This window comes from Hetaerina americana, unplaced genomic scaffold, assembly GCF_022747635.1.
Source record: "Hetaerina americana unplaced genomic scaffold, ioHetAmer1.1.p SCAF_4, whole genome shotgun sequence".
Lineage (NCBI taxonomy): Eukaryota > Metazoa > Arthropoda > Insecta > Odonata > Calopterygidae > Hetaerina > Hetaerina americana.
In genome coordinates this window covers 51,682,910-51,710,714 of record NW_027286985.1, presented here as the reverse complement: position 1 = coordinate 51,710,714, position 27,805 = coordinate 51,682,910, and the positions used below count along the sequence as shown (strand labels likewise).

At 35.2% G+C, this 27,805-nt stretch overlaps 1 protein-coding gene across 1 annotated transcript; it reads right to left on the bottom strand.

Moving 5' to 3' along the window:
- Window positions 1-51: 51 nt before the first annotated feature.
- Window positions 52-27,072, bottom strand: LOC139692599 (nuclear pore complex protein Nup153-like). Its single transcript, XM_071590874.1, has 10 exons — window positions 26,903-27,072; window positions 26,238-26,484; window positions 25,956-26,132; window positions 16,038-16,220; window positions 14,308-14,444; window positions 13,963-14,079; window positions 13,503-13,637; window positions 6,940-10,644; window positions 5,821-5,951; window positions 52-2,381 (listed from the first exon to the last, which is right to left on the bottom strand). The coding sequence occupies exons 1-10, from the start codon at window positions 26,969-26,971 to the stop codon at window positions 2,288-2,290; spliced, it is 4,995 nt and encodes a 1,664-aa protein (XP_071446975.1). The 5' UTR covers window positions 26,972-27,072; the 3' UTR covers window positions 52-2,287.
- Window positions 27,073-27,805: the final 733 nt, after the last annotated feature.

The window sequence follows — 27,805 nt, the reverse complement described above, 5'->3', positions numbered from 1 at the left end:
TCACTGTTGTCCTAACCAGATCATCACAGCGGATAGGAAAAAAACCCATCATAATTTTCACAACCCCATAAAACCACTAATATTTTTCTTTACATTAACAAAACAATAAACAATCAGAGGTACCATGTGGATAGCTTGACCACTGGCATATGACATTCTTGTGATTCATTTTCAAAATAATCATAAAATTAACAAAGACACAAAGTCCTTACTGAAGACATTATTTCTTTTCTGTAGTACTACAGGAAATAAGAAGTAACTTACCAATGTAATTAAGGCCCCCAACCACAACATGTACACAGACAAGGAATCAAGAGTAGAATTCACACTCACAGTCACACACATATAGGCAAGGCTGCATTTGCCAAAAATACCATACAAGGAAGTCACTTATAACATAAAAAAACAGAAAAAACATGACACTTCCAAATAACATCTTCAGCAAGACAGCTCCATTTTTTCAAAAGAACAGGAAAATTACATCATCATGCAAAATATGTACAGTAAGCAGTCTAACTCCTTTCATTACTCCATTGGATTCAACAATTGATTCATAAATATAAGCCCAAAAGCATTCCACTAGTTAGAAGAACATGTGCAATATGTCAATGTCTTTGCAAGTAACAAGTGTCTCCTTCTGCTTATTGCAACTTCAGTAACAAAATAGAAATATTTATCATTCTCTGTCAAGGAGGAACTAGTATGTCAAGGAGTGAGCCTGCCATTACATGAAAAATGGACATTTTTTGTATTTCCGGCCTGACCCACAAAGAATATCACAGTAATGCTCATTTTTTTTACACATACACGCTCTACCAAATGATAGTATATGCGACTTCAAACAATTTTACTCAATGCTTTACAGAAAATGTAGCATTTTAATTTTCATAGGGGAATTCTATGGGTCAGACCGTAGATTTGTGTAAATAACTCTTTATTAGGCTAATTCTAAATAGAACAACAAATAGTAAGTAAATACAAAATAACATGCCCATACAGCGAACATTCTCAATATTTTTTATAATTGGCACCATTTTCTCATGCCTCAGTGAACAATATTCAACTTTGACTAATATCACTTTCAAACAAGAACTTCAACTCTTCTATTAAAGAATAGTCATTAAAACAGACTGGTTTGAAGTCCTTTATACAATGAGAATGTTCCCTGCACAGGAAGGCAATGTCTGCCTACCCAAACTCAAAGAGAAATCTAAACCACACACTTGGAAAATGGCATTCAGCAGTCTTCAATATCCAAATATCAAAATCTTACATGAAATGTACATCAATTGACTAAAAAGGGTGACAATCATCAACCCTTTGCCTGAATGCCACTTTGATACGTTTATAACATGTACAATACACCAAATGTGACTACCTAGTTCACCATTTTTGCAGTGAGTTTTCTTAGCCTATTAATTTATAATTGTGCTATCATATTATATTCTACCTACGCCTGAAGGAAGGGCATTGAACTGTAGTAATCATTCACTCAAAAAGAGTTAACATGATAAAAGTTTGCCAAATTTGTTTCAGTCAAATAATTTACTAATACCTGCATTAGGAATCTTAAAAATATATAATGGATATAAAAACAACCTGAAAAAACTTTTATTATCCATAGGAATTAATAAGAAAAATTTGATCAAACAATCAATAATTGACCAAACTATTGATTGAATATCATCTTTAAATATTAGCACAGTTCATCCCATAAAATGAATAGCACATAATTTTCTGAAATGATTTTTATATCAGCAATTCCCCCGAAACAGCTTGTGCTCTACCAAGAAACCAACATTTTGGGGTCAAAATCGTAAAATTATAGTGTACAACTTAAAATGCAGTCAGATTGCATAACTGCTCATTTAAGCATCATAACAAGGATATTTCCACTAATGGTAAAAATAATGTCTTACTCATAGGTACATATCGACCAAAATGCAATATTTTGCAGCATGGTGGTGGTTATAATCTGCATAAGTATAAAAAGAGAACTAAATATTTAACAAACAGTTCGCATTTATTCAATACTCACAAATACCAATTAACCATGTTCCTTTACCAGCAAGAAATACACAGTTGTTTCCCAAAACAAAAACATCACTAAACCAACTTCTGGTGAGAAACCAAGTATTGGCTATTAGTCACAGGGGTAACGATCTATACACATTAAAGTAACTGTTTACACAGCTGAAAACGCACATTAGCAACAATCTCAGGGATCCCATCAATTCCTCAAAATGGTATCAGCTTGGTGTATCACATGCCACAAGCAATTTTCTCATTAGCGTGGTTGTTGAGATCGACGTACAGCTTTTTTGATTCTTCTTGGCAATGGATTGGCTGCAGGTACTGAGTTCAGAACTCCAGGAGTTGCCCTGAAGAAAAATGTTAATAATTAATTACTGAACACTAGACTAAAAAAACAAGTAACGTGAATTAAACTTCCACATTTATTCATTATTATTATTACTTTTCATTGAAAAAACAATTTCTTTTTTCTTCCTAGTGCACCAAATATTATGTTTACAAATTTTTATTAGCTGAGGGTATGCACTCACTTTACGATATCACTGTGATATTGTGAATATTCTTGAATTTACAAATATTTCATTTTAAAAAAGACTAACTGATCAGTGAATTCAATGAAATTACTTTCAATATGTTTGACTGAACGGAGTTCTATTTTATGCCTCTTCCAAAAAATTGAGTTTAACACGTGAAAAAGAGTTCCAGAAACAGGTACAGTTTTCAATAAATGCCTTCCTACAATACTGAGAGACAGTGTAAATCTCTATCTAGAAACTTCTACCATCACTATTTGCACATTTATTTCATATCATTCAAAGCCATAAGCATCCCCCACAATATCACCTTGATGTCAAGATCAGGCTCTCCAGCCAAGCAAATATTGTCTCCTATTCCATCTACACTTAATACAATTGATATGAAAGAGTTCACAGGGCATCCCCTACTAAGATGAAGACAATTAGCACAAAAATAAAACAAAGTCATGCACCATTAAAATTCCAAATATATTTAGAATGATATTAATTTCATACAGGATAATCCTGCAGGCAACAGTAAATTTAATGTAAAACGTAGCCTTCATGGCTCAATAAAATCCCTTGGTTAACCCTTTCACTGCTGTGAAAGTACCTGCTATTTATGCACACCAGACTGCAGCGAACTTAACTAGTATGTATGCATGGCTAGGCTGCTGTGAATGTACCTTTTCAGCCACTCAGTGGTGGACTTAAATACTTAGAAATTATGCTTGTAAAAATAAATTAATAAAAATTTTTCATTAAATAAACAGTAAATCTAGATTATTTTTTATTATTTGATTATTTCATTATTTATGGAATAATAAAGGTTAAGGAGAGACAATACCCTCTCTTTTCACCACATGTGAGTAGTAGGTTTCCGGGGAGTGACGAGCAGTGAAAAGGTTACACAAGTTGGCATTTAGAAATTCAACAGTATGGCACCTGCTTCATTTAATTTGAATTTTTAAAAGGGCAATGTCTCCATTACAAGCTGTGCATAAACTGGTGTCACTTCATGTCAAAGCAACAACCAAAATATTAATTCTGAAACTTTTGAAGCTCTAAATTTTAGTGCCAACAAGCTGAGGAGGCTGGGTCACACATGAGACTTTGAAGACTTAAATGGCTAACCAGCTTAATTATTAATTTGAAACATACAGCAGACAATACCCTCTCTTTTCACCACATGTGAGTAGTAGGTTTCCGGGGAGTGACGAGCAGTGAAAAGGTTACACAAGTTGGCATTTAGAAATTCAACAGTATGGCACCTGCTTCATTTAATTTGAATTTTTAAAAGGGCAATGTCTCCATTACAAGCTGTGCATAAACTGGTGTCACTTCATGTCAAAGCAACAACCAAAATATTAATTCTGAAACTTTTGAAGCTCTAAATTTTAGTGCCAACAAGCTGAGGAGGCTGGGTCACACATGAGACTTTGAAGACTTAAATGGCTAACCAGCTTAATTATTAATTTGAAACATACAGCAGAAGCCTGATATAGCAAGTACAGCATTTAACAAAAATTCTGTTACAATGAGTAAAACCCAACAGACAGTTTCCCATTATTTAAATGTGAAGTAAATTCAAGAGATCATGTGAGGCCTACACATAGCATCCACAGTGGTCATTTGATATCATGAACTACCTGAGTGATCAAAATTTGCATAAACACTTAAATCTTAAAATTCCATTTTCATTTTAAGTCAAAGTGCACACTTTGCAGCCTGATGTGGTCATTTGCAATTTATAGCCATAAATATACATTTGATGGCTCATTATTTTTCATGGGGTGGCATTTCAGTTAGTCCTTGACATAATCATACTTATACATGGATTATAAGTACAATTCTGGACATCAGATAATCAGGCTTCTCCATTGATTTTGCCAGCAGATATAAGCAGCTAGAAAAGTTATTTAATGCCACATATATCCCTAGTAAGTGGGCCTCTAAATGGACAAAATTTAGTAGCTGGGCTATGTCAGTGATAGGTGGTGGACTGGGACAATTGTTGCAACATTCATGCAAATTAAGAATTCTGTCACACTTTTCCAATTAAAATTGGCAATTGGATGTAAGGACTAATTTCAATGCATGTGTCTGTAACCTATGTCCACCGGCAGCAAGCAGACAATATTCAAGAAGTATATAGGTTTATTAGTAGGTGACAGTAAATGAAAATAAGACTTAATGGCCAATATCTGAGCAATTGAAACATTATGGACTCCTAAATTTGCTCGCATGACCTTGAGTTCTGTAGTTTATTTGCCTAATAATTAAGGTTTTCTAGCTCTACTTTTAAGAGCTGCACATTGGCAAATGTAAATCGTAAGTAATTTTGAGCCAGAAATTGTGCAATAACAAATGACATCCTGCAACATTTTTAAAACAATTGAACAAGTTACACATTACTGCTAACAAAGAAAATTAAATTTTTAATCAAGTCTTAGAATTAATAGATTACATTCTCAACCAATGCCATGATACGATGCACTATCTCTAAAAAAATAGTGCATCCTGTTTGTGATATCAAATTAGTGTAGTCAATGAGTTCAACCACCCAAATTTATATACATTTTATTAAAATATGAAAATTCATGCTATTGATAACCGTTAAGTTATTAAAAAGTATTATACATTTTATGAATAGTTTCCTGGTTTTATCCTTAAACCTACATTGTAAAAGGGTGCAATTCAGGGCTACAATATCCCGAAAAGTAATAGGAATTAGCTAATTTGTGATTATTGCATTATTATTGGCAAAAAAGGGAGCTGCTCAAAGTAGCCAGCAAACTAGTAGGACCTAGAGCTCATGAAATACTGAGCTGCCACTATTGCTGTATTGCCTGCATCCTACATTATCCTTGTCAGCTACTAAATTTGGAGAAATTTCACATTTATCATTTATTTTTTCCTACTTGGTTCCTTGGGCAACCATCTCAAGTTTGTTATCTTAGTTGATAGCATCAACCTTGACATTTCTTAATTTGTCGGGGTTACTTGATTTGTACCAGCAAAGTACAATAATACTTGACATTTCACAGTAATGAAAAATTTGCACACACTTGTGAGAGGGAGACTGTCAAACATCTCCTTTTATGTATACGTAGATAATCCAGACTCCCTATAGAGGTTTTACGCAAAACTATAATTCCAGTTTAGAAACCCACACTACCCTACAACTTTGCCTTACTTTTGGAACGATACCTATTAAATAACGTAACTTTGATTATTTTCTTCTTTCATGCCCTTAAAAAGTACAACTTACGTAAACTGTGGAGTTGCTCCCCCAGTAAAGTTAAAAGATGGAGGCATATTGGGATTGAAGGTAACTTGAGGGGCTGCGTTTTGCTGTGGTGTTTGGCCGAAGTTGAAAGCTGGAGTCTGTGCAACATTGGCCTGTATAATTTGACACAAAAAATATTAATAAATAAATATCATCAATAAATAAGTTTCAAACAAAATATACCATAATAAGAGCACAAAAATAAGCTCATGGTCCCATTTATTTCAAATCACAAAATCGATGAAAATAATATAAATAACCAATTATAAAAGAGAGACTATTATGAAAGGAAACAGTTCTAAGTAAATAATAACTCAATGATACAAAGAAATTAGGAGTCATCCAATGTTCCATGGACATTTACTGCACAAAAATATAGGTGCAACAAATGAAAGGGCATTTCCATGCATGGGAAAGCAAATAAAGAGCTAACTCTTCATTGTAACTTATTCCAGTTATGTTGAAACACAACTACACTTTTACAGGGTAACACAGGGGAAAAAGCTATAAAAGACAACAAAAAGATGAAGGATTTAGTGGCCTACCATGCTAGTAAAGAAGCATGTAAATCTGCTTGTTTCAGTTAACATTAACTATAGTTCATTCCCGCAAAAATAAATTTTTCTTGCGATCAAAGCAGTTTAATAAAATCATCACATCAAATATGAGAGTTCAAAAAATAAACCCATAAAAATCACAGTTGGAGGTATCCTTGGGACACCTGCACAAAAGAAAATTTTACATAACAATGGACAGCATTAAGATTCAAATGTAGTTAGAAATAATCAATATTAAATATTGATCAGCATGACCTTTCCTTCTTAATAAACATATATATATCCTAAAATTGAGTAATTCTTGGAGGATTGAATAGCAAATTAAAGGCCTATTTTCATTTTAAATTGAATAATCTCAAGTGGCTCCATATGAGATATACAGAATTATTGCCATGATTGGGTAAAGAGTACTTTCAATGCAGAACGGTGATGTATTTGAATATAATAGGGCCTGATTAAAACTATGCTGTTTACAGACAAGATGACTTTTGCATCAAATCTTTGAAAAAAAACAACCAGCTTTAATTGAGCTGCTCTTACATACCTGATTACCATTGAAAGAGAAAACAGAACTCGGCTGAGAACTGCCAAAGTTGAATGCCGGGGTAGCTCCAAATGTTCCACTGGCTGCAGTATTGCCTTCTCCAAGGGGAGCACCAAAAGTGGGGGCTGATGGAGCGATATTCGCCACAGGTGGAGCAGGTGAGCCAAATGGATTTACAGTCCCTCCAGCAATGCTAGTTGCAGGTTGGGTGGATCCAAATGGTGTTGCTGCCTTAGAAGTGTCGCCAAAAGAGAATCCCCCTATAACTGGAGCATTGGGAGCAGCTGCAGGAGGTGCACTGCCTCCCACTGAAGGCTGTGATCCAACAGCAGAGCTACCAAAAGTAAAGGCTGGCTTACTAGGAGCAGCATTAAAAGTAAAAGGTTGTGCTGCAGGTGTGGCAGTGGCAGCAGCTCCAGCACCAAAAACAAAAGGAGCATTAACTCCTTGGGGCCTTGTCGGTTCTTCTGTGGTAGATTTACCACTCGCTGTGAAGGAGAAAGGAGTAGTAGATGAAGCCGAAGAGCCAATGCCAAAGACTGATGATGTCTGGGGAGCACCAAAACCAGACGGTGCTGCTTGGGGAGCTGATGCTGTAGATCCAAAAGCAGGAGCAGGAGTTGCAGAACCAACAGTTGAAAAACTTGTAGATGCAGTTCCAAAAATGGATGAACCAAAAGTGGTTGATGTGGAGGATACTGTAGTGGTAGTGGCAGGAGTTGTTGCAGCGGTTACAGAGGATGAAACGGAGGAACCAAACATAGAACTTGAAGTTGGAGAGGCAAATGTAGTGTTTGCTGAGCTCAAGGCTCCTGACTTGGTAGCCGTCAGTAAAGAAGCTGCTGAGGACGGAGATGTAGTTGAGGATGAAGTTCCAAAAACTGAGGCTTTTGGTATGACATTACCAAATATATTTTGGGTGGACCCAATACTACTAGCAAGTGGTGGAGCTGGCTGCTCTGTATTGGTGGTGGTAGCAGCAGTAGTAGTTGGAATAGGCTGTTTTTGTTCAGCCACATTAAACACAGTTGACTGAGAACTTGTACTGCTTCCAAACATAAACAATGCGGGACTGTTACTTTTGGAGGCTGCTGGATCTGTGGAAACAGATGTTGAAGAGACAGCTGCAGATGATGCCCCTTTTGCAAACACAAACAGTCCTGCAGTAGTTGTCTTGGCAGAGGATGAATCATTACCAGTTGATGTCGAGGATGCAGCTGTAGACACCGGTGTTGTACTGCTAACTGGTGCCTTTTCTTTGTTCCCTGCACCAAAACCTCCAGAAGCGAATGGATTGGTTGAAAAAGTACTAGTGGGCAATGAAGGCAAACTTGATGATACAATTTTGGGTTTTTCTTCAAATTTGAACATGGAAGTCTTGGGTGACTCCTGAAATTTAAAATTTGATGACAAGGTGCTGGGTACTTCTGGCAACTTAGTACTTGCTTCAGTTTTGACTGAATCACCAAACGTGAATGCTGGTGTTCCAGCATTAGTACCTCCCTCCACTTTTGGATTGGAGTTTTGATTTTGTGATCCCAAAACTAATGAACTCTTTGCAAAAATGGAAGATTTTGGTGAAGAATCCAACTTAAAGGAAGTGCCAGCATTCCAACCAGAACTCCCTGCACTTGCACCAAACACTGACTGACTATTAGTTGAGGATGATGGGGAGCTAAAAGCAATGCTGGGAGCCTTTTTTTCCTCATCCAAAGGCTTATTCACAGCTGAATTACCTCCAAATGAGAACATATTACTATTGGATTTGGGCTCCTTTTTTTCACCTTCTGAGGAGCCAAAAGAAAATGTTGATGCATGTTTATTTGCAAACAAAGGTTTGGATGACATGATATTTGTACCAAACTCAGTGCCTACTGGACTACTGGTGGTAACAGGAACAGTTTTAACTTCAATCTCAACAGCACCTTTGGTGTCTGGTATTTTAACTGCATCATCAATTTTTTCCGTTACAGTTTTAATACTTGTCGGCTTGTCAGTAGCTTTCTTTTCAGTATCCTCTTTCACCCCAAATGTAAATTTAGGTGCACTCTGAGGCATGTTTGACTTCTCAGGTCCATCAATGGAGTCAGAAGTGGAAGATCCAAACACAAATCCAGTACCCTTTTCTTTTGCCACTCCATCAGATGCATTATTGATCCCAAATGTGAACCCAGAAGCAGGAGTTGTGCTAGGATTTCCAAATGTGAATGAGGGTTTTAAATTATCTACTGCATCCCCCTCTTTTGGCAGATCTGCTTTGTCTATTCCAAAACTAAACCCTGATGCCACAGGAGATCCGAATGAAAACTTAGGCCCTGATACTGGCATAGCTTTGACAGGTTCTGTTCCTGGTTTTGGAGCCTCACAGGCAACACACTTTTGAGGGCCACCTGCCTTGTTCCTTACCAAGCATATGCTGCAATCCCAGTCTCCTTCAGGTTTCTTGAATTTATCCCCAAAACCACTTTCCACAACCTTGTTGTCAACCTTTAAGCCTTCACTACCAGCCAATGCCTTTCCTTCTTTCACTCTGGGAGTTTCACAAGCTTGGCACTTAGTAGATGTACTAGGATTAGTCACTAAACATGTGTCACATGTCCATGATCCACTTGGAGGTTTAAAACTGTCCCCAAAACCAGAAGAGACAGCTGAGATTGTTTTAGCACTGCTCGTAGCACCTCCCTTACCGCTTCTCTGGGTTTCACATGCAACACATTTTGATACATCACCATTATTACGAACCATGCATGTTTCACACTCCCAAGTACCAGTAGCAGGCTTGAATTTGTCACCAAATGAACTATTTTGAGACAATTTACTTCCAGAAGAAAATTGCAAGTTTCCTATATCTACAGTTTTCGTGCTACTACCACCATTGTCACCACTTGCTTTTGGTGTTGCACCTTTACATGTCCATGGGCTCTTAAACTGGGAAATGTTTTCATTTATGGAAGTGCTTCTTTCAGCACAAAGAGAATGCTCAACTTTTTCTGCACTACCTGCAGATTTAACACTTACACTGGAACTAATGAGATTAAGTTTTGAAGTGCTACTAGCCACAGCATTTTTGCCAATGGCTCTGAGAGGGCTGCTAAATGTAAAATTATTGGATGACACTGGCATTTCAGATGCACCTGAAAAAGCTATTGGTGACGAGAATTTAAAGGACAATGAATCAACTGGTTTTGACGATATTTGACTCTCAGCTAGTTTGGGGGGTTGCTGGGGTGGACAAAATGGTGCGAGGATGAAATCGAACTTGGGTAAGGAGGTGATGGGCAATGCAATATTGGGCAGGTTGGGCTCTTCAACTGGCTCTTGATCAATCTCATCCTTGGACTTAATCTTTCCACCAGCCCTAGCCTTATTTCTATTGTCTACATAGGAGAGTGTCACATGATCACTTTGGTTGGCTTTCTCTGCACTAGGAGGAAGCATACTCATTTCACAAACTGCTTGTCGAGCAGCCACAGTTGATCCTTGAAGTCTCTGTCGCCTTCGCATGGCAAGAATGTCCGGCACTGTTGGCACCATCAGCTCTTTCAGTGGTGGAGCTACTTCCCCAGAGTGGTGGCTGGTTGAATTTGGCATAGTGAGATTTGACGACTGGGAGGAATGCAAGGAAGATTGGGAAATATCCTGGCTTGCTAAAACTTTCCTTCTTTTGATATGGAGACTATCATTCAATGGAATCTTCTTGGCATCCTGGAAAATCACAAAGTAATGTCACCAAAGTCAACATGGAAATGAATTAATTCAGTTAAACTAAATTAACACATGAGAGTTTAGTGTTTCATACAAATTCCCTTACCAACAGAAAATTAAAATGGACACAGAAAATTAAAAAAAAGAAGATTTTCTTTAAACACACACAAAATTTTCTATCTATTGCAGGTGTCAAATACTCTTGTCCCAGCACTGCTTTCAGGTGGGGTGTGAGATAAGATATACTCTAACCTATAAAAGCCTACCTTCAGGTTGATTAGTCATGATGAAGAATGCTTGACTGTAAAAGGATTATACTCACTCTAAAATTTCACTTTCAGAATAGTAGATTCACATTTATCAGAAGATGATTTTGTCATCTTGATTTTTACACCCCTGGAATTAATTTCCCCATGACTCATTTAATTTTTCCCACTATTTAAATTTCTATATCATTAAAGTTTTCATTCTAATACTTAGAATCTCTTCATAGGTAACAATAATCAATAAAATGCAATGATAATTATGCCACATTTTGATTTCTAATTACCTATGCTTTTAGGTAGAAGGATTATAAATAGGAACTACGGTAAACTCATAAATCCTTGCTATTGGATGCTTGATAAAACAAGGACAATCAAGAAACACTGATAACAGATGAGAAAAATATGGCTGTCATATAAATGGGCAGATAAGAAAAAACTTCTCATCCTGTATCATCAAGTGGAGTTTTTTTTAGCAGTAGTATGTATATTTTTTCCATTTTATAAGGGAGAATTTTATATATACAGGAACACACAACTGTCATAAAGTGAATAGCAGAAAATATTTTCCTCAGAAAGACCACATAGCCAGGAAAATACACATGACTGGTGAGGGACATATTTTAAAAAAGGATTGCCAATATGGGTTCTTAATCATCATATGATGCCAAGTACAATAAAACTAATAGATAGTTAATGACTTATTTCTTACATAGTAAAACAAGGTATTTTCTCACCTTAAAAGAGAATATGGAATCCTCAGGGCTAATGAATTTGAGGGAAACAATTATGGGAATGTATGGATGGAAAAAAATATTTTTGTAAAAACATTAAATAAAATAAATAATGACAGCTTTTGATTTTGCAAAATTCAACTTTTAAAGAAGCCCAGGTATTTCAAGCTTGTATTTTTTTATTTATAGGTTTGCTTTGGCATCTCCTTCCCACAGAGAAGTCTCATCACAATTAAAAACATGCTGTGGCAGGTAACCCTCAGAATCTATGAACTTCCGATGAAGTTCTTTGCTGTGCTGGACTTGCTGCTTTACCATGCCTCACGATGACAAGGATGACGGTTCTCATTAACTTCTCAAACCACTTACAGCTCAACTTGAATACTTTTATTAATAATAATTAATTTTCCCAACGATGATTGTGACATCTTATTAACGAGGTCAACAAAAATCACTTTCCAACTCTCACAAATTATATTCTCATTAATGTTGTTCAAATTCTAGCTAAAATGTTAGCAGAACGATTGCTAGAGGCACACTGCAGTAGCAGTCATGCAATCAATCTTGGAATTCCCCTCTCCTCAACACTCATCCACACAGTCACTTGTTAGGAGACATTTTTGGAACCAATATTTTTGCTCACTAAGCGAATAACATGCTGAGTGAAGCTCTACTGTAAATCAAAGTTTCTAGATATTTCATTTACTTTACAACAGTACCTTTATTAAAATTTGAGGTGCAGGGAAAAGAGTATCATGGAAAATCCGCAAATGGATAATCAACAGTTTACCATACATAGTAAAGACAATTGGCCAAGGAAGAACTGTTACCTGGGTATTCTTCACTTTGACCCCAATTGTTTTGATTATTTCTCAATTAATTTTGCCAACTCATGATGCCTTGATCTTTAAATACTTAATTTATGATCTTGCATGTTTCAAATGATAACTTAAATTATTTAAACACAAATTAATATAAAATAGTTATAATATATATATTAACAGCTGTTTATTTATTAGAAGAATATAATTATTTTGTAAAAAACGCTTGAAAGATGATATTTTTCACCCCTTCTTTTCCAGTTTTATTCGGAATGATTAATATTCTGAGAAATGTATACTTTTATAGATTAAAAAAAAAAATCATGCACACTTTTGTCTCCATGCATTTAGGTGGTATTGTTATTTATACATATTAAAAAGGAACTGTTTTAAAGGGTATCCATAACTGTTTTCCTGCTAATGACAAGGTGTCCATTATCCAACCAACCAGGAATTTCCGGAGAATAATTTTAGCTTTTCTATGTCCCCAAATATGATTCAGCAAATATTGGTCATTGGTTAATAATTATGAACTGGAGGTGTCAGAAAGAATAAGGTATATCTGGTGGCTTCATTATGACATTGGACAGGTAATACAATGTACCGCTGTACGCCATAGTATATGTGAATGAAAGATGAACAACAAATAAGAACATTTTCATCATCTGAAATTCTCTTAGGACACCTGGAATTGATTAGAAGATAATCTATTGCTAACAATATATCACAGCTGTTTTTTCCCTTCAATATAAATTGGCATGTATACGCATGGCTAAAATTAAGATATCTTAAATTATGCATCATGCCACATGCCTGATCTTAGCTGATATAATATTTTTCATCATGGAAATAAGGCTGAATGAATGTTAAACTAGTCCATTGTGCATATATGAATGTGTAACATTATGGGAATTGGCTTTATTCAACAAAAAATAAATACTACCATATTTGATTCAATATATGGAGACAGCATTCTTAAATTCAACCAGATCATATATTAAGATTAACGTGGAGCATTAGATGACACGCAAAAAACCTACCTGTATTGGGCTAGAAAACATTTCCAATGCCTCCATTATCCTACGTGCTGTACTGCTTATGTTAGTGGAATTCTCTCTCACATGAGAAGTATTTTTTGGGCGAATCTGAATACTTCTTCTGCCCCCTTGCCCTAGCTGCAAGTAAAAAAAATGTCAATTTGACATAAAAATTGTAAACAATAGCATGAGTACAAATATGAAAAAAAGACCGCTTATTTAAAATGAACAGAGCCTATATTAAATAAAGCCAAATCTTGATGAATAAAATGTTAAGTGAAAGGCATTAATATGAAATTATGCATTTTTTCCGCAATCAAGCAATACAAATCAAACAGCTAAAACTTCCTAAACAGCAGCCCTAATGAACTGCATGGGAATCCTTTGACAAGAAACAAAGAAATGATACATATTGTAAATTGTTAACAATATGGGTGCTTAAAAATATATTAAGAGAACGAACCTGAGATGCACTTTTATTCAAACTGGTTTGATATGCTGCAACTCCACCATATGTAGTTCTCCCAGAATAAAATGGGGAGTTCACTATTTTATCCTTGATGTTAGTTTTTTCTCCACTCTAAAAGTAAAACCACTTATTACTCAAGAGCTATTCATTCTAAATGAGTATTACATCACCAGTGTATTCCTAAACTTACATCTATAGAGGTAATTACATTATTAGTTAGAAATAACAAAGAACTAATAAATATATTAAGCAATAATGTTCAGATTACACTATTAAGCTATGCACTTATCACACATTATCATTTGCTTATAAGTTTAAAAAATCACAAAAATATCTTACCCAATTCTGAAACCCAAATGCATCTGGGTTAAAGGAAGGTTTTCTTCTCTTTCCAACAGGTACTGGCATCATTCTATTAGGTGGGGAATAACCGCCAAGACCTGCAAAAGGTCTAGGACTCTGGGCAGCCATTGAACCTGGATGGAGGAAAAATAAAAATTACTGAATTTGCATCATACATTAATTGAAACATCAGACTCGTGGACTTCAGAAGTGATGAATGGTCTAGGGAACTACGAACATTTAAAACTTATAAGTTTTATGAAAAGCAGAACAATACAAACTTTCACAAAAATAAGGATATTGATACTAGGGATTAATAAAAATAAAACATAGTAACATTAACATGTATGCATTGAAGACTAACCTTGACCTAAGAGATACATTTTGAGGGCTAATAAATTTTAAAAATAAGGAAATATGCATCATGAACAATGCAACAATTTCAGAGCATAAAAATCATTTGCATTGACCAAGACCCTGGTCAAGGTGAATGACTTTAATACTTTGAAATTGCTGCATTGTTATGCATATTCGGCAAATCACTAAATTGGAAGTTACTGTCATGGCATCTCCCCCAGTTTCATGGAATGTATCATGAAACTGGGAAACTAGCTCAAGATGTTGAAGATGGATTGATATTTAAAAATTTGAAACCAAAAATCAATTACAAAGGGCTAAAAACTTAACATTACATTGTTAAAGTTGTACTTTCTCTAGTGGAGAAAAAGTAATCGTGGAACAATTAATTTTATACCAATCTATACGGTCGAGAATTTGAAAAATCTTTAAAGTGATGACAACAAATAAATGTAAGATACCTTTGAATGAATTAACTATTCAGCAGAAACAGATTTTTGCCGGTACAATAAACTACTTTCCTTATATTCTATTATTAATCTATACAATATTCTAACAATTATTTTCAAGCAGGTTTACACCCACTGGTTAATGAGTTCATTTAAGTCCTGAACTCATGCTGATCACAGTTACAGTTATACAGTACTGTAGATCTGAAGACGCATAGCATACACATGGAATACACTGCATTTCAGTTTATCTTTGCACAGGCTGACATCCACTACTACAAGTTCTCCTCCTCCCACTTAATTACTCAATTAAGTGAATACTTAACTTGCAAAACCATCTAACACTCAAAAGGTGTTATTAATCATGCCATTAAAGTTCTCTTTACACTGCTGGTAACAATGCAGCTGATCACTTTGGTTTAAATAACTTAGATATGCATACACGTGAGTGACAAAAGGTCTTCAACTATTGGCTGAAGTGAGATGTCTTAGGAGGCTACTTACAATAAGAAGAGAGAATTTAGTTGGACGGTCTGACACAAGAGCTTAGTGAAGAACTTAATTGAAGACACCATGAGAGTATTTTTAGCAGAGCATCTCTCAATACTTTGAGTGCCTTCAATCTAACTACAGGTTTGGTTTTTAGAATGGCCTGCATGAGTGATGGCTCGCAATAAACATAGACTTATCTCACTCATCTCAGGAACATTGTTCTTAATGGGAACTCACAATTCTCATATTTCCAGTTCACTAATCAAATTCCTTATTTCTTTTAATTTGGCCCTTTACACTATTTGTTTTGAAGAAATAGGGCAACTCCAAACTTTATCCCAACGTTCACAGCTTCATGGCCACCTTGAATTACTATTAAAGAATTCACTTGTCACTGTGAAGAGCAAAATGGTAATACACAATACTTACTGTAATTGGCTGCCTCTGAATATCGTCTCTTAACAGGGGTTCTGGTATTAGGCTGCTCATGAGTTTCACTATGCAACTCCTTCGCTTCTGGGCGGTTAACATGACGTATCTCTGTACTATTATCTCCTTGTGGAAGGGATGAACAACCACTTGTGGATTCACTGCTATCGGAGTGATCTTCTCCTGAATAAATAAGAATAGATTATTAAAGAATCACTTTGGATATTTTACATGCACAACAGTTGCATTTGAAGATATTTTAGCTCTTTTTTGGGTGACAATATCCTAATAATATGAACAATGATGACCCTTTGTCTAGGCTAGTTCCACTTGCAATGTATTTCCTATTCATTAAACCTATTACATCCCCATAGATAAGAAACAAGAATATCAAAATACACACAAACATATGTAATGTCTTCTTTTTACACTTAAAATTATTGAATCATAATTTTTAAATATAAATCATGGCATAAAATGAGGGCTGTCCGAAAAAAATCCTATAAACTACACAAGAAATAGAAAAATTTTAAGATTAGATGGAACTTAAAATGTTAAAAGAACGATAAGGAAATTGATCATGATCATCAAAAAAATCCACAACACTAACACAAACCTAATATAAATTACACTTCATTAGACGGTCTCTAATAATGTTTACTTTCACACATGAGTGACAATTATTCCAACATGAAAACCACACAAATATAAATAGCAACATCAATCAGCAAGTACCACTTGAGGATTCCAATATGACAACAAATTAATTTTAGCATGCTGAATATTTGAACACCTGCTCTTGGAAAACAAAACTAAATGAACTCAGTTTTAAAGAATTCCAGATAGAGACACCACAGACTGTTAATCAGACTAATTTGTGCACATCTTGGTAATTTCACGGAAATATTTCCCTTTACACAGTCTAAGGTTTTTAATTATTAGGCCTCTTTGGTAAGACCCCACAAAAATTCTGCTTCATTAGTTTCCCTTTTAAGTAGGAACAAAAAATGATTTACATACACCACCATATTATTCGCACTTGCACGTCAACCCTGCATTACCCTATCAGGTGAAACTATTTGTGATTACACAATCTTTGATATATCTTATACACAAGACTTGAATCCAAGAATTATTTATGTCTATATTCTACCAACAAATGGAGTCAACATACTACAGATTTCAATAAATACTTTATTTGCAATCTAATCAGTAAAATTGAAAGATCCTTGACTCATGGTAGAATTCAGTGGACTCTAAGTTTTAATATTCTTCTTCCCAACTGTATCCTATTTCTCTTGGGCTCAACACTTGGACTCTCATCTTCCATTCCTTCCAATCTATGGCAATTTCTTCATTTTCTCCCCATTTGTTCATATTTTATTTCTTACAATCCAACCAGGTCTTTCTTGGTCTTCCTCTAATCTTTTTCCCTTCCACCAAAGCACTTAGTAATCTTTGTTGGCTTGCATATAAGTCTTCCTCTAATAAACTCATTTCTTAATCTGTCCAGTCTATTAACACTCCAGATCAATCAGAGCATATGCATTTCATTGTCATGCAGCAGCTTTTTGTGGCTAGTTCTTGTTGGCCTGCATTTTGCACCCACAGTATTGAACTAATAACGTTTCTGTATACATTGCCCTTAAGCTTCATCAGTATCCCCCTATCACACATAACTCTGTAACCTGCCGCCATCGGTCCCGGTAACGTGGCGGGGTAACGTCCTCGCCTACCAACCAAGAGGTTGCAGGTTTGATTCCCGCCTAGGTGGTTTTCCCTCCATCTAGGGCTTGGTTGTATGTGATTGTCTTCAATTTAATATCTGTAATGTAAGGGTTAGGTGGAAGAAGAGACCATAGGTCTCAACCTCGTCCAATTAAGTCGCTAAATAAATAAATTAGCACTAAGCTGCAGAAACCCTTCCCATAATAACTTCATCTACCTATCTACTTTTCTGCTCCAAGCTCAAGTATTTGAACTTATCTATGTACTTAATTTACCACTGTAATACCAATGTGAACTATTTATCCATCTTCTGTAACTTTTAAGTTACAAGTTAAATATTCTCTCTTGCTCTAGCTCACTCTAAGTCAGTGCCCATTTGGTTTTCTTACCCAGCAGCCTAGCTTCACATGTACCAATTTTCTATTCTCTGCAATCAATACGATGTCTCCACAAATGACATAAACCAAGGAGCTGAACCCTGCCACCCCATCAGAAATACTTACATTTAGTAGAATTTGACTTAATGCTACGCCCTGGTGTAAGGCTCCTCTTACTTCAAAACAATCAGTCTTTCCTACAGTGATCTCACTTTTCTGTTACCTCCCTTGCGTGTGTCCAGTATTATTTGCATTCAGTTGGTCAATAGCTTCCTTTCCCCTCGCACACCCTAAAACTGCTCTCACTACTTGATTTTATGCCTTCTCTAAATCCATGAATTCAAGCTATAGTTCCTTTTTCACCCTTCAGAATAACTGTAACAGCAAAAATTATTTTTTTCACTGATTTTTTAGGCATTTATCTAAATTAATGAGCAGGATTAAAGGTTTCCAGTTTACTTTTTGCATCAATAATTTTCTCCATAACTTCATTATGAATGAGTTTATTTCCTCAGTAATTTTCAGACTTGTTCCTAAAAAGAGGTAAAAATATGCTTTCTACTTCTTTGGAATTTTCTTTTCACTCATTAGTGAACAGTTAAGTAAATCATCCCACTCTCACCAGTCTAATGTTCATCAAAGGCTCCCACTAACAGTAGCCACTAATCCATTGGAAAGTCTTAAGTTCTGCATTAATTTATTATCTTAATAGCTTTTGTACAGTCATCCAAACCTGCTAGTAACATAAGAAAACAAGATTGCTTTCCTATCTATCCACAGTTAAAATGTTAACATCAATAACATTCCATTTCTTGCAATGGACCAGCCTATGCTGGTAGTTTTTCAATTCTTTTAAGGTGGCATAAAAAAAACAAGGTGAACTGACCAGTAGCTGTTGGCTATCTTCTCCTTTCAATGAAGTTGATGCAGCAGACTTGAAAAATAGCGGGGAAGGCAAAAAGACCGATGATGAAAATACTAGGTGGTCATTGATGTCTCACAATCACTTTCCAGTGAAGATTTCATTTGTTCTCCGGAGCTCTTTTTCATAACAGTAGTGGTATAAGATACTCTTATCCTAAGATATTTTTTCACTACAAAACTGACACACTGTCTATTTTTAATTGGGTTCACAAATACAAAAATATTTCTCAACTTCATTTGAGAATTTTCCCATCCAAGAAATATCATTCTCTTTTAATGCGACTACCAATTTTAATATGGTTATCAAAAACCACAGTTATCAACCGGAAGATTGGGTTAGATAGTCAAGGGCAAAGCTAACCTAATACTACACCCAGCGGTGTGTGACATTCACGAATTAGGGAAAGGGGGCCAGATCCTTTCCCTGTGGTTTCTCAGGAGGCTGGTATCTGTGAAAACATACCACTCAGGTAAAGCTGAAGGTGCCCAGAGAGGCATGCCTGGGAATCAAACCCAGGCCCTCCAGTCAGTAGTCCAATGCTCTACCCCTGGACTACTACGTCTACATAAAGAGTAGTAAAGTTGTGAAATTCAAATGTAAGGGTGGGGGACATTTCCTTTCACTGTGCCACCAGTGGTTTCCCAGAAAGACAAGGTGAGCGACACAATCAAAGAGCTTGTTGACGCCAAGGGTGGCTAGAGCAATCCCCAGGAATTGAACCTCTACCCTCTGGTCAGCAGCTCAGCAATCTATCTATAAGGCTATCATGCCCTTTATTTTAATATCAATCATTACACAAATGCAACAGATTAAGGATAACTATCATTAGCACATTTTCTCATAATGTAATTTTTTTAAATAAAAATTAAATTAAATATAACATTTAGCAATAAGTAGAGAAAACGTCTACAGTTCAGGTAATGTTTGCTAAAGGTATAATTAATTTTTAACTAACTGACGATGTTCCATCACCTTGTAAATATTTCTCATCCAACAAGGGATTCCACAAATCAAACTAATTTGTAAACAATTTTCCTCCATCAACTTCTCCAATTCCTAATCACTGCCTGTGCTTTGCCTTAAGTTTTCATTTACTAGAACAAGCAAATGGATTTCCTCGGTATCTCTCCCATCATCTGATACAAATTGGATTCTTCTAAACTAAAAATTAACAGTAGATAGTGTGATTATTTGTTCTTATAGCAAATACCACAGCTTTAGTTTAATACGATGTAGTTCTCAGCATTACTTTGTGGAAGTGATCCATGAATCCAAGAATACACTTGGTATTTCCACATAAATATTTATTCAAATGTACTAGGTTTCAACTTGTAGGCTCATAATCTGATAATGATGCTATCCATTGAAACCTAGATTATTTGAGCAAATATTTTCTGTGGATATACAAAGTGCATCCTGGAGCTTAAGTTTAAATTCTGCACAACACTGTATTCCTCATACAGTTTAAAGTAAAGCCAATGAAACAAAATTGACACAGTGGGGCCCAAAACTAAGCATGTGATTATCACCCTTTCCTGCAACCCTCCTGGACCACTACCACACAACCACTAATCAACATTTGCTACCATTTATCAAATATTTTATTATGATCATTGGAGTTGCAGTTGAGTTCAATATGTTCAACAGTGGCACAACTTTCCTTCTCCATAATAATGACCAAATGTTAACAATTTACCACTAGATAAGATTTATCATACAACTGGTTTCAATGTATTGTGTCACCTTTGAGTACAAAATGAAGCTCAGTGCCATCTTGTATACTTTTTTTCATAGGAGGAAGGGAGAGGATGTGGTAGGAAAGAAGAGGGTGAGGATGTGGCTGAAAAGGAGGGATGGTTGACATATGATAGAAAAACACAAAAGTTTTAATACAAGTGTATATACAACAGCACTTGACTTCATTTTTTACCTGAAGATGATGCAATACATTGAAACTGGTTGTGCAATAAATTGTATCGAGCAGAAAATGTTACCACTTGGTCATTATTGTATTCGAATTCAACCAAATCATACCTAAAACAACACAATTCTTTCCTTCTCCAAGTTTTATTTCCACTACATGTCTAAATATGTAAATAATGTCACTCACTCTATATTGAAGAATGTATCACACAAAATGTTTTCACTATGATTCTCAAGTAAGCACTAACTAATGGTGGCACACACCATTAGCTGTTCTGATCCAACATGACTGTTATCACAATGATTTTCATTGAAACCATAAAACCTATCTCAATTAATGTGAATTACCATATTTCTCAGCCCATGAGATACACTTTTTTACTGCAAAACTCTGAAACCAGCATGCATCTTTTAAGGGTATTGCTTAGCTCTATAAGTCACAAGCTGATTTGCTGGGGAAAAATTCATTCCCTTAAGTATTTTTTCTCTCACCAGGCATAAAAAATGATGGAATATTTATCACAATTTTCACAATAACACTATTTCGAGGCAGAAATAAGCAATAGAGCTTCAATATTTCCTTGACAGTACATCCTAAAAAAATCCCAAATAAATTCCGAAACGCATACAATGTAGCATGTTTAGTTTCATCTCACATGTGGTGCTGCTGTGGAACAAATGCATTGCAATGACGGGGACGTTGTCCACACTTTTATCCACACAAACATTTATCTTTTGCAGTAAACTCTGGGTCTACAGGAACTTAACCATAAATCGCATAATAGTATTGTTCAATGCATAATACAGTCCTTTCTATTTAGTTTGCATACCTGCTTTTACAGATGAAAACTAAGCATTGAATTAAAAGTAAAATTAGAATAACCGCATGGGATCAAAGGAGAGAAGATTGTCACATAGTAGGACAAATATGGAACATGGACGATGCACCCTTGATGTTTGATCAATTTCTGGGATTCTACAATAAATAAATGTTAACATAGCTACATATTTTAATGTTACAATTCTCTTTTCTCTCGATTAAACATTAACACTGAAATACTTTTTGATCTCATCCAAGAATTTTGGTGAATTCTAACCAGAAAAATCATTGCGCATGGGCCAGGGTACATGGTAATATTTATTAAGGAATTCAGAGCCTCACAAAATGTTTTAATATCACCTAATAAACACCAAATACATAATATGACGGCAGCTAATAATTATTTAAGGTCATTAGATTTCCATCAATTTTTCCATGCAAATTTTTCCAGAGTCAGTCTTTCATTATTTTTTGCATTAAGCCCTTTCACTCGTCTTTGCTTTTACAAATTAATCCCATTAAAACCATATCAATTTCTCAAGGAGAAAGAAGGGACTACCATTTGCTGAATTCGATCAGGTGCAGTGAATAGAGAACTTCGTCATTTGAAATTATAGGCAGGAGATGTTGGACAAATCCCTCACTTCAAACAAACATGAGTGAAGCTTATCAGCATCCATTTCATTATAAAGGTTTCCTCAGTATTACTTGAAATACACAAAGGAATATTTTAATACATCATGGCAAAATAAACATTTTCCAATAAATGAATTGCAAGATGACCAGGGTGGAGGTATGTATTCCCTCGTCAATTCATGAAACGTTTAATGAATGTAACTTATTTTATTACAGGAGAAATTGCTCCCTCCAGGGCTGCAATAAATGCAATTAGAACAATATGGATTGGTGTCATAGGTAAGTGATTATTCAACCCACAGACCAAAATTTGCAATGATTAAAGACAAATTGACTTAACTACATCTTTGGGGCAATTTGAAACATATTTACGTCTTCAGAGAGATCACAATGGGTAAACTAAAAATTTAGAGTAGTGAAACAGTGAATGTTCAAGTCTGAGCACATTTGATACATGAACAACGACGGCTTATGCATATTATCACTCTCATTTGATTGATATCTACTTATTCTCCCATGAGTACATGCTGGTTCTACAAATTTGGCTAAACTGTGAAACATTTTAATCATGTAATACATTTTAAACCAACCACTGAATTAAGAAACTGTCTAAGGAAAAGGTTCGTAAATATGAATTTTAGTACTTTAATCACCCTGATTTTTCATTACTTTTAATAGCTTGCTATTATTACCAATGTTGAAGACTTCCTGGCTTAAAATATTTACACACAAATGCCACATTATAGAAATTATTTCAATTAGATTAGGATATACAAGGTACATGCCTTTTAAGAGGAGTTATTACCACTGATAATTGTAGGTTAATGCAATCATATATTAATCAAGAATGTATTAATGTGAAGATCACAGTAATTGCAAATTTTGTTACACATATGGTATTACTGGGACCTTTGGTCTTCACTGGTTTACAAACTTTTCTGCTTTTCTCAGTTCCATTAAAAACAGTATTTTCCACTATCAAAATTGTCTCACCTAACTGGCTATATTGCAGAAATTCAGGCCCAGAGATATTTGCAATATTTTTTTCAGTGGTTGGTTTAAAATTATTTGAAAATACCCTTACTTTCCAATAGGAGACAAATGCTGACACTGGATCCAAAGCATGACTGAATATGATAACTTAAAGAAAAACTCAAAAATATGATTCAAGATGAGTAGTAACATTCACATATTTAAAACAGGAAAAATGGAGGCATTCCAGCATCTTTTGTTGCATATTTTGATGTGGGATTTTACTTTTAAGGGCATGAATAAAATCTTTGGGGGTGTTTTGCTACAGTTAGAGCCGAGGCTTAGCAGCATGCGCTGATAAATATGTAGTTATAAATTTTTGGTCCTTATGAGACCATGTGAGTTATCTCCTAGTACCTTAACTTCCCTGTCACTACAGATTTTCATTTTCCTAAAAAATACATTTTCCCTACTTCAGTGGAATGATTTCAGATTTATCATTCATACAGGTTCCATTTTAATTTGATCAATGCAAAAAAAGTAATTAGCCAACTACCAAAATGCTTAATATAAGTTCAGCTAAGACTGGGTAAAAGAAATATTAGATTCACAGACCTTTTTTGAAGCAATGTAAGAAAGGAAGAATCCAACTTAAGTGTAAGAATGAGCATCTCTAGTTATGGGCAAGCCTTAAGAACAGCTATGTGGGTAAACAATGCTTAAAAAGAAGATATTTTAACCTAACAATGTAGTTGGACAATGCTGGTGGTATTAATGAAAAACTAATTCTTTTAAAAATAATTGAATCCCAAGCATTTGAATTATTTCTCCAAACCCCAGAAGACCATCTTCTTGATGCCAAGTAACACTATAGTTTTCGCCAAGATACACAGGTTTTCATTGTAACTTGAATGATTCAGGAAAATGACTCTGGCATTAACATTAACCCTTTCAATGCTCTGAACATACCTTTTCACCCCTTCGTGGTCCACTATTATACTTTAAATTTAAAAAATATGTTAATGAAAATTTTCCATTAACTAAGCAGTGAATGTAGATTAATTTATTATTTCACAAGTAATAAATATTACAGGCACTATACCCTCCCTTTTCTTAGCATGCGAAAGTAGGATTCCTGAGAGTGAACTACAGCCAAATGGTTAATACCTCCGAAGAACCTAGCTTTTCTTCATTAGCTTCGCATATCCTCCCAGAGTCACTTCAGAAAAAGTATGAAATCTTTGTGCAAAATACTAGCCCCACTTAACAGTTTCATTTAATAGTTTTTGACAAAAACTGTTGTTTTTCATCAGCCTTTGCTAAATTCCCCAGCACTAAAATATCATACAAATTGACTGGCTATAAATACATTAACATAGCCCTGCATTGCCTAATATACTTTTTATAGGAGAGCCATATGTTTTCCACTTCAGTATTCCGATCAACATTTTGCAATTATCCGGATAATTGTATGAGTTGAAGAAAACATGGCATAGACAATTTTTTCATCACAATACCAATTTCATTGATAATTCCATAGAAGTAGCAATTTGCACTGCATTTGAAATCATGATTCTTTTCTAAGGATTTAAACCAAACTACAGACTGAAAACTAATGAACTATAAATTGGTGAATTGCACTATAGAAGAATGTGCCAATAGCTTCCATCATTTAAATACTTTAATTAGAAAACCAAAATGAACAAAAAGACGAAACACGCAATAAATAAGCATATAAAACATGGGCAAAATGTATTAAGTGGCAGTATCCCATGCTCAATTAATGAAAATGATAACTGTGAAAGGAAGAAATTCCATTGCATTGTCCAGGAAATTTTGATATATTATTCATAAGTTGCTTTCCAAACTGTCATGGTGTAAAATGGAAGATTCTTAATATAAATTCTTGCACTAGACTGTACTTCACTACTGGCGATTAGAGTTTAATTATAGATAACATATGGAAAACTGAGATAAAATTGAAGTCAATAATGAAAACAGCAAGACTAATAACCAGGAGCTTAAATAACTTGATTAAACGAGTGGAAAATATTTGTATTTAGACATATTTAAGCTACAACTAGTCACAAATTGAACAAATATGCTTCCAATGATGACCAATTATTTATCTGAATTGTATCAATTAGCAACTACATCAGTTCTAATGAACCTTTTTCCATACAATTAATAGCCTTGAATCTTCTTCTTAAAGTAGCTACTTTTAGCTTAGTGGTTAGGTGGTATAAGAGACTCCATAGTCTCAATCTCGCCCCAGAATAAAGACGACTATCTATCTACTTAAGGAGGAAGCACTTTACTCAGTAGACCATTAAACGTATAAAAATGAATTAAATGAAGCCGAGTGATTTAACTATTACATAGGACTGTAAGAAAATAACTTTTCAAAATGTAGACCCCAACGTCCAGTGATATTAATACAATGGCCACTAATACATAAATATGACACTACCTTACACAGTGTCAAGACAAATTCCGGAATTACTAATATTAATGAAAAAATCAAAATGACTACTAACCATTAATATCTATTTTTTTGGCATTAAAACTTGTGGAATCCCTGGATTTGGAAACCGATGACTCTGAACCTCCCATTGGCTGGAATTGTCGCTGAATACCACTGGGACCAGCAATAGGTTCGTCAAATCCATCTTCTATGGCATTTACACTAGGTATTGCATGCCTCAGTCGGTGTGCTAGAATCACATTTGACGGCAAATGTTGATTACGTTTAACTAAACTAAGAACATGGCATGCAAAACTCATACTATTTCAATCATTTGCTAACGCACAGTACTTACGTTCGTAACCCGAGGCATGACTTGAACTGAAAAACTGCTCGCTAAAATTAGAGTTCAATGGAATACGTGCTCTCTTGGCTGTTACCGTGCTGGTTTCTTCTGTATTGTCTGCGAGTGGAGAATTGAGGGCCTCCCTTCCATTGCCCTGCAGATGTATTTCGTTGTTTGAAGACGAAAACCACTTAGTTGGCCAAATTGACTGAGGCAATAATTCAGAAACACGCGACGCAACTTTCTTTACGAAAGACTAGAAGAGAAATTTTAATGAAACATTAAGGCGAGTTATTAGCAAAAAATCAAACTATAAAATTAAAGAACGCCTTAGAACTGGTTTTAAATTGTCACTGATTTCTACGTTTTATAATAGTACATAGTGAGCAAATATTAATAAACACTTGTGAAATTTTGCATTTCAGCTATCAAGAGCAACCACTGCTATCGATTCTCAAAATTACAACACAATCTCACGCACTCCGTCCAAAATAATAGTTTTCCAATATTTTTTAAAATAATTTTCATACGTGATGGCTTTTTAGAGTACCAGAGAGGAATTTAAGTTTATTACATGGACTCGTGCATTACTTCACTGCTGGAGGTCGTTTGGTTTTAAGAACAACCTATTTTCAGTCAAAGGCGCGCAGATTATCACAGCTGTTAATACTTACATTAGAAACGTCGTAAGGCTTTGATGATTGAATTTTTTTGTTTCTAATGTTATTATTTCTTTTTGCCATTATCTAAAACAGTCGATTAGAGAAATTGCGGACTTTGTCACTTCATAACTGAAAATTTCCCCGACTTTCTTCTTACACCAGAAAATATGGCGGCATCTATCTGAAATTTCGTTGGTCGCTGTCCACGTGACATGCTGAAACCATCATTCATCGCGATTTTAACAGCAGACAGACGAAACATGGTAAAAATTAATTATTTTCGGGCCTTCATAATATTACATAGCAGGAAGGTCTAACTCCCCGTTTGCGGACGCTTAACCTACTGAATTACAAATTATTCTGACATTTTGAACTAAAAATAAGTAATCATTTCGTTGGAATTGCATGATCGACATGTGGTACTTCCAGACTAATTAGTCAAAATTTCTAAATTCAAAAGCCATGATCGTTACTGAATGAGCTTATGAGAATAAGTATGTGTATGACCGTAATGTTGTTTGCGTTCAGTGTAATTTCTACGATGGTTCTATCTGTCCAATTGCAATTCCTATAATTTTCAGCAGATAGCGCCAGTTGGTTGAACTAACTGCGGTGAGGCCTGGGGTTAGTTTTTTTTTATTTGGAAAAAACGGACTAATTTACTTAAGAGCACGTTAATGTAGTATTCCGATCGACTTGAAACACTGTTGGCGATGAACCCCGCAAATAACCGTCCTTGAGGGATATCCATCCTTTAATCCGACAATTAATGTAGGTCATCACAATTATACCTTGACATTGTTAATATTATTCCCAATTACTTGCAGTTGTAAAAGAAGGGTGGAAGCCCCATAAAAAGTGTATGTGATTGTATTGGAGTAGCCCTACTTAAGTCAATGAACGCTAGGTCTTTTC